At 43.0% G+C, this 7,949-nt stretch overlaps 2 protein-coding genes, 1 long non-coding RNA gene and 1 pseudogene across 3 annotated transcripts in view; 3 read left to right on the forward strand and 1 right to left on the reverse strand.

The window, feature by feature from the left end:
• LOC120288582 overlaps positions 1–1,420 on the forward strand; it is a 29,391-nt pseudogene extending 27,971 nt beyond the window's left edge.
• A 1,380-nt stretch (positions 1,421–2,800) lies between these two features.
• On the forward strand, positions 2,801–4,102 carry LOC104419971 (uncharacterized protein C594.04c). Its single transcript, XM_010031817.3, is given in 7 exon segments — positions 2,801–3,052; positions 3,055–3,068; positions 3,158–3,360; positions 3,362–3,419; positions 3,516–3,903; positions 3,906–3,946; positions 3,948–4,102. Coding segments are annotated over 7 exon segments (981 nt in total). The 5' UTR covers positions 2,801–2,820; the 3' UTR covers positions 3,993–4,102.
• A 2,310-nt stretch (positions 4,103–6,412) lies between these two features.
• LOC120288308 lies at positions 6,413–7,749 on the forward strand. The gene is made up of 3 exons (XR_005546644.1): positions 6,413–6,466; positions 7,182–7,622; positions 7,728–7,749. It is a non-coding gene; the product is annotated as an uncharacterized LOC120288308 (long non-coding RNA).
• A 159-nt stretch (positions 7,750–7,908) lies between these two features.
• The window catches only part of LOC120288583, a 536-nt gene continuing 495 nt past the window's right edge, over positions 7,909–7,949 (reverse strand). The window contains exon 2 of the mRNA XM_039302650.1: positions 7,909–7,938. Within this exon, the coding sequence (XP_039158584.1) occupies positions 7,909–7,938 (30 nt within the window). The remainder of the gene's footprint in view (positions 7,939–7,949) is intronic.

Consider the following 7,949-nt stretch of genomic DNA (forward strand, 5'->3'; position numbering starts at 1 on the left):
TATCTTCTTTAATAGCAAGAGGTAGTAAACAGATAATGAGCGGAACTCTGTTGGATATTCTTAGCTAGGATGTATTCTGTTCTGTCCTTTGTCTTCTGCTGATATGATTCGGGTAACAGATGGTTTAGAAGATTCTTCTAAATTTTTGAATTTGCAATAAATTCTATAAGCTAAATTGAACATGATGCGATTGTTCTGTGATGCATTGATGCATCTTTCAATACTAAACAGTATCATCAGGCCTAAGATAAAAGACTTTACCTTTGAATACGGTCTTTTACCTTCAAATAAAGACTAACAGCTAAAGTCTGATTATCCTTGCAGTGTCCGCACGCCAATATCAATGAAGTTCTTTCCTCGGTTTTCCTGCTCTATTTCCTGGTTTTCCATATTTATTTCTTTTCCTATTCTTATGGTAAGTTTCCCTTTGCCTTTTGCCTTTCTTTCTTTTGGACACGCACATGCACGCAACGCACATCTATGGAATGAGTCTCTCATCTAAGTGTTTCTTGAACTTTTCAGGTTTTTCATACTTGGCACTCTCTCTCAGCAGCATTCATGCAGCATCTAATCTATATTTCTGGAACAGATTTGAGGTAATTGTAATATAGCAAGGGCTGCATTAGCCTATACCCCAATTACGAAGCACATTGTGTGGACCTATATAGGTCATGAAGAATTATTAGCATGTTATGGCAGATGGTTTCTAGGATGAATATAGTGCTTGTTAAATGCATATCATTAGAACGTTATACCTATAGTTTAGGAGAAGCTCTGGAGATAGAAACTATTCTGTAATGTTGTCTGTCTGTCCCTCCTCCTCCCCCCTCCCCCCCCGCCGAAGGCTGTTTTTACATTGTTCACTTATCACTTTCTTGTATCGACCTTTCAGGTCCCTGCTCTACAAAGGTTTATGCAAAATCGGCGGTCACAGCTTCAACAGCACCCAGACTTCCACATCACCTCCTCCACAATTCTCGCATCAACTTTTCACATCACCAGACTAAACACTAGGAATGCGGGTCCAGCTAATGCAGACATGATGACTGGAGCTGGTCCCTGGGCAGAGACCTGGATTAGATCTAACCACACAGGCAAATACCATGCGCAACAGTTTCGGGCTTCAGGATCAGGCGGAAACTGACAATGCTGTACACAGCCCGACCTACGCCCAGCAGAGGGGCTGCCAACCCGGGAACTATGAACTCGTTTAGCTCTCTCTTGTTGTGGATATTAGGCGGTGCCTCTTCTGAAGGCCTCAACTCGATCTTTTCTATGTTCAGAGATGTGAGAGACCAAGGACAAGTTTATGCGGACTCCCCTAGGCATGAAAATCGCGCGACTCCAGATACTCAATAGCATAGGAAATGGAGATGACTCAACTGTCCGTTGAAAGAAATGCATCATGATGTTGAAAGGTGAAAAGGCAGCAGGTGAATGGAATTCACTGAGCTTTGGTTGTACAGAAATTATATGTGCAATATGCGAGTATCATAGGTGAACCCCAAAGAATGTGCCAAGGATTCAAGCGGGGGAGAAGGGAAGACTGGTGGATATGATTTTGTTGATGTGGTCCATCAATCTCAATCCCACACTTTCCTTCTTCAAAAGATACAGTTCGTCGATGAAGAATAGCGGCTCTTGTGAAACATTGTTTTGTAGGAAAGCTAATCATTCTGAACTGTTTGTTCCTTTTTGGATATTGGAATATGAAATATACCATCCTGGTTAGTGCTGTGAAAGTGTATGTCCATGAACGATTGTCAGTATCACAGGTTGTCCCTATCGACTGCCTTTGTAATATGGGAATGTTGGGTACTTGTACTTGGCAGCAATAAAAGCCAGTGAAAAGTCTAGTTGGGTTTTCACAAGGTGTCGGCAAATACTATAGGGACTAGGGCATTGAAGTCTTAAAACTTGTAATAAATGTGTAATGAGTCTTAAAATTCTTTAAAAAGTGCAATTAAGTCATAAAATTTCTTAGGACAAATTATATCAAATAGATTCAAAGATTCTAGGTCAAAACGAATGAATGAAAAGCGAATGAAATCTAGAGATATCTAATATGCAATAATGGCAAGTCAAAATCATTAGGTAAAGTTCCCTTCCGGTGAAGATTTAAAAATTAGGCCGAGAATGTACTGATAAGCAATGATGGTTTTTATTCCCTTAGCATCGTCAGAATTTGTTCCAATCTCCCTGCTCTAAATTGATGTTAAGTCCCCACCCGGAGGAAATTTTCGGAGGGAGGGAGGCGATTTTAAATTAGACAGGCGTGAAAAAAGGCAGGGGGGCAGGACTGCCTGTGGTGAGGTGGAGAGAAACAGGGAGGAGGAAGAGGGAGAGGGAGAGGAGAGAGGAAGGGAAGAAGTGCCGCGCATGGCCGACGCTCTCACTCAACTCGACCTTGGCAACCAACCTGCGATTGGCCTGCGGCGCGCAATGATGGTCACTCATACTCAATTCTCTGCTTTTTTATCCGCTTTTTAATCATGGCTCGACCCCCTTCTGGTTCGTGGTCCACGGTCCTTTTTCCCCCTCTCTCCCTCGATCTGTGTCCGCGGAGATTGCGGAACTCTCTCTCTCTCTCTCTCTCTCGCTCTCGCACTCCCGGCGTGTGCAAAGTGCAAAAAAGCAGAGTCGGCGAGGAGAAGGAAGGGACCAGGTGCGAGGCTGGATTTTACTGTAAAATGCGGTGCGTGCATGTGAGTGGATTCGACTCATCATTTGGCCCACCCCATAGGCTACACAATCATCTCCCTCCTTCAATTTATAAACTCACCCCCGTCATCTCCCCTGCATCTGTCAACAACGCCGAGCATGGGTCGCAACCTCAAGAACGCCCTCCTCGCCTTCGTCGCTCCTCTCCCCTCCATCCTCTTCTACCAGGCCTTCCTCAAACACGTTGGCTCCGCCCCCGTCAGCGATGGCGGCGACGGCGGCGACGGCGGCCTCTCTCCTCTCTGGAGCTGGTGCCTTCACCACCCTTTTCTCTTGGCCAACGCCCTCTTCTTCTTCAACGTCAACGTCCTCTTCTGGGTCATCGGTCAAATTGATCTAGCCACTGGGTGAGTTCCCCCCCGCTTCTCTTCTTCTCTTGCTTCGTGGGGACCAGCAAGTTGACCGTTTCTCCTCTGTTTCTTCTTGCTCGTTGCAGATCATAGATCCTTACTGGACGGTGATTCCCGTCATGCTGACGCATTACTATGCCACCCACCCTCTGGGGCAGTACAACTGGTGGAGATCCAGGATTCTGATGGTGATGACGTGGGCGTGGGCCTTGAGGCTCTCCCACAACTACTTCAGGCGTGAGAAATGGCAGTGGGGTGCTCGGGAAGACTGGAGATTCACCGAGATGCGCGCAGTATGGCAAGAACTGGTGGTGGGTCTCCTTCTTCGCCATCTACGTCTCTCAGCAGGTGCTCTCTGCCCTTCCTTTCGGCCCCCGAGTCAGTTAATTCTGTTTTACGCCAAGTGACTGCTTGATGAAATGTCTGAACGAGCTCTGCTTGCAGGTTTTCCTACTTGGAGTGTGTCTCCCGACGTATGTCGTACACTCGGTGGACAAGCCCCTGAATGTTTGGGATTTTGTGGCTGTTCTTGTCTCGGTTAGCGGCATCGTCGTGGCCTACTTTGCCGATACTCAGCTTCATGACTTTGTCTCTTAGAAATGAGGAGCTGAAAGAGCTGGGAAGCCCGCGGTGCTCACTCTTGACGAGGGCTTGTGGCACTACTCGAGACACCCGAACTACTTCCCGGCGAGCAGCTGGTGGTGGGGACTAGTCATATTTGCGTGGAACCTGGGACAGGGATGGACAATGGTCGGCGCGCTGATCAATAGTCTGTGGCAACACGTGACCGGGCTTGTCGAAAAGCGGATGTTGAAGAAGACTCACAGGGCTGAAGCTACAGGCATTATCAGAAAACTACATCTGTATGGATCCCTTTGGTTCAAGGCATCCGATCAGTCTGGAAAGGACAAGACCACTTGATATTTGTACTCTTAAATGTTTGTGGAAACATGTGTGGACCAGTTTGTGTTGTAAAATGAACACTTTCACATTGTTTCGTTTGGCTTTCTATACCATTTGCTGGGTTCTTTTACATCGATCCTTAAAATCCACGCAGAAATAAGCAAAGCAGATCGCTCCACGCAGTAATTATTGTATGTTCGGAGTACGAATACGAAAACAGACGCGCTAACTCAGTTGCCAACAGCATCCAGGTGAGTGTTTGCCTAAGGGAGTTGCGTTAGCGCAACGGTATGACCGTGTGATGGTCAATGGATGGGAAACAAAATTTTCCTTTCTTCAAGACAAGCGTGGAAAGAGAAGCAAAACACAACTCCCGTCTCTTTCTCGTGGAAATAACCAAAACAGATGATTTCCATATCATTAGCTTGGAAAACAGTAAGTCAATCCTCGACCACATATTTTATATGAAAGAAAATCTGTGTTTTGCTCGGCAATTTCCACACGCTTGTCTTGGAGAAAGGAAAATATTGTTCCTATCCTTTGACTGTCGCAGAGTCACACCATCATGCTAGCACAACTCTTTGCCAAAACACTTGTGTTCTTTTTTAGTGATGATATATTAAGATTAGTCTATCAAATCGGTAGGCCCAGTGAAATGGACATTTAGATAAGTAGGCGAAGGTTGCATCGAGAACCAATATCAATTTTGTAAATTGAACTTATTATACCAATTACTTTTCATGTACATTAATCTTGAATCCGTTAGGATATGTGCAAAATGGAAGAGTTGTCCTATCGATATGTTAGTTTAATGGGAGAATTAAAGTTTGCTTTTGAGATAATGACATGGGCAGTTTCTAAATTTTCACCCAATATGCAATGTCATCTAAAACTTTTAATTCATTCAATATGCCTTTTGATTATTCTAAATGTTCAATCTAATCCCTAAATTTTTCTAATTTGTTCAATTTATTCCCTCAATTTTTCATAAAAAAGTTTTCAATCATACTATTCACAAGTGTTTTATAATTATTTTATACCCATAGTTTAAAATATCTTTTCATTTCAATTATTTTCAAAATCAACAAAAATATGTTATCTTCTTATTGCTTATTACATTTTGGTCATAATAAGTATTACTATAATTCCGTTTTGGGTATATCTTAATTGAGAATACTTTTTACAATTTTCTGTTTACGTTTTTGGTCCTTTGTTACCTCTTGACTTTTTTTTTAATGATTGAAAAAACTAGATTGTACGAATTGAAAATTTATGAACTAGATTAAACATTTAGGAATGGTTCAAGAACTATATCAAACAAATCAAAAAGCCCATCGATGACATTACATATTGAGCTAAGGTTTAGAGACTATTTTGTCATTTTTCCCTTTATTTTCATACTTACAGAGGACCAACCTAGTGGGAACTCTTCTTAAAATGAAAGATAAAAGCCACTCCTTTCGTCAGAGGCCATTTTACTAACAAAATGCAATGTACCTTGTAAAGTTTGGTTTAAAGATTTCAATTTCACAGCTTACGACAACAATTGTCAATTTATTCTTTATTTTGCGTGATTACAATTTGTTAACAAAGAATAGCGATACATATTAAATACGAATATTCAAAATTGATATATCGAATGACCTTATTGATATGTTGTTGTTTAATGCTCATGCTCATTCTCCGCATGTTAATTTATAGATTAGTCTTATCATATCCAATTTTTCTATTTACAAAATAGTACTTCTTAGCTCAAGAATCTACTTGCATTAACTCTTAAGTCACTACCATGGATCAAGAGAGGAAGGGTGAAAGTGACAAGAAGTGGCTAAATAAATACTACAGTAATTACTAATCAGTAAATACATGCTCATTGAATTTTTTTCTTATAAGGGCATGAAATGAAATTTTTAATGCTCGTCTATTCTTCAATTTAAAGGATGGGAAAAATGTGAAACGATTTTTAAATAATAAAAGTTTTGTATATTGTAAAATAATAATCGGAAAAAGAAGAAGAAGCATCTTTAGCACCATCCGAGCGAAGTCGCCAAAATGCCCCTGGCCTGACAGCGTGGCGCTTGGCTGGCTGCGACACGTGCGGGGAGAATTGTAGACGATCGTGAATCCAAGACCCCTGTCTTACTCACTTTCCCAGTGGCTTGACTCTCCAACGCCGAGTCAACTCTCTAAAACCCCCCATAAATCCGAGGCTCTCTCCGAACCCGACGAAGACGCGACCGCGAGGCCCCGTCTGAGTTTGCAAATTCCCGATCGATCGTCGACGCCGCAATCGAATACGCGACCTCAAATGCGGCGGTCGTAGCAGCTCGGGAAGAGATGAAGGCCTGCTGTAGATCTGGATTCTGGATCGTCGTCGTGTTGGCGGTTTTGCCTGGGAGGGCGAGCGTTCATGGCGAGAATCGGCGGGCCTCAAGAACGCAGGTCGCGCTCCGGGCCAAGTGGTCCGGCACTCCATTGCTCCTGGAAGCCGGGTATTTCTCATCCTATCCTCCTTTTCTCGTCGATGAACCCGAGCGGACGTGATCGGATGCTTTCGAGAGTTTATTCATGATTCACGCTTATTGGCGCGCGCGCGGAATTTGGATTATCGGTCGTTTAGCTCCTGTTCCTTTTTCGATCGATGAGTGAATGAATAGAATCGTCCGGGTCATGGGGGCATTCGTGGAACGGCGACGCGGATTTGAATTTGCAAATGTTGCTCCCGTCAAAATGGTTTTCAGGGCTTCCTGTGCCTGCCTGCAAGCATGACTAAACATTTTGATCCTTCTTCTCCTTTCGAAGGGAGTATCTCTTTGCGATGGATTTTCCGAGTCATTGCAACACTCTATTGTATCTGCGTTGCTTAAAATAGTTTATCTGGATTTCGTCTTTGGTAATCCGACTGCTCTGTGAGTTCTTTGACAAGCACGTGTGCTCATCCTGTGAGTGGGAAAGTCACCTTGCGGAGTGGTTTTTCCTTGTTATGTAGTTTTTCTCATGTAGCAGTTTCCGGATTAGTCAAACTATAGTCGACAGTTCTTGTTCATCGTACTTCTGAATAGGTTCACTTTTGGATTTCCTTTTTTATACTTGAATTTCCTCAGTCAAACATTTGGACCTGGAGGATTTGCTACTCGATCTATTTAGCCACATTTATCTAGAGTTTATTGTGCTATTCCATCTAATGACTTGCGTCTCTATGATCAGTGAACTACTATCAAAAGAATGGAAAGACCTCTTTTGGGAGTTCATTGAGGTGTGGCTTCACTCTGAGGGAAACGATGCCAAACCCTCTACAGCCAGGGACTGCCTGAAGATAATTTTAGGGCACGGAAACTCTTTGATAGGTCACTCATTGGCACCATTGTTCGAATTCTCTCTTCTTCTTAGATCAGCGTCGCCACGATTAGTGCTGTATAGGCAACTAGCCGAGGAGTCTCTCTCATCTTTTCCTCTGGCTGACGATGTTAGCTCAAGCAATGTGAATCCTGGGTTTCCTAGTGAAACAGAGGAATTAAAGAGAAAGTTAGATTCCTTGCCCGTTGGGGAATCCGGATAGCCCAAATGGGAGATGTTGTTGGGTAGATACTGGAGGGAACTGTTCTTTGATATTGCAGAGCTAAACTTGTGGCTTCAAAATCCTGAACGGTGCGTTCCATTCTCTTGTTTCTAGACATTGTTGTGTTGGCATTATTAAATTCTTCATGATTGCGTTGTCTCCTGATCAAATTACGTACAATTTTCTGTCAGCAGGAGTGGAGATGTTTTCATCAGCCTGAACTCTTTGACTTTGATCATGTCTATTTGGACTCAAGTATAGAAAGTCCAATTGCTATTCTATATGGAGCTCTTGGGAGTAACTGCTTCAAGGAGTTCCATGGAACTCTTGTTGAGGCTGCTAAGAAGGTTAGTTTCGTAATCTGGAAGTCATTCCTTACCATGTCTCGGCCATCTTCTCATTATCCTGATTTTTTT

The sequence above is a fragment of the Eucalyptus grandis genome, chromosome 9 (genome assembly GCF_016545825.1).
Source record: "Eucalyptus grandis isolate ANBG69807.140 chromosome 9, ASM1654582v1, whole genome shotgun sequence".
NCBI lineage: Eukaryota > Viridiplantae > Streptophyta > Magnoliopsida > Myrtales > Myrtaceae > Eucalyptus > Eucalyptus grandis.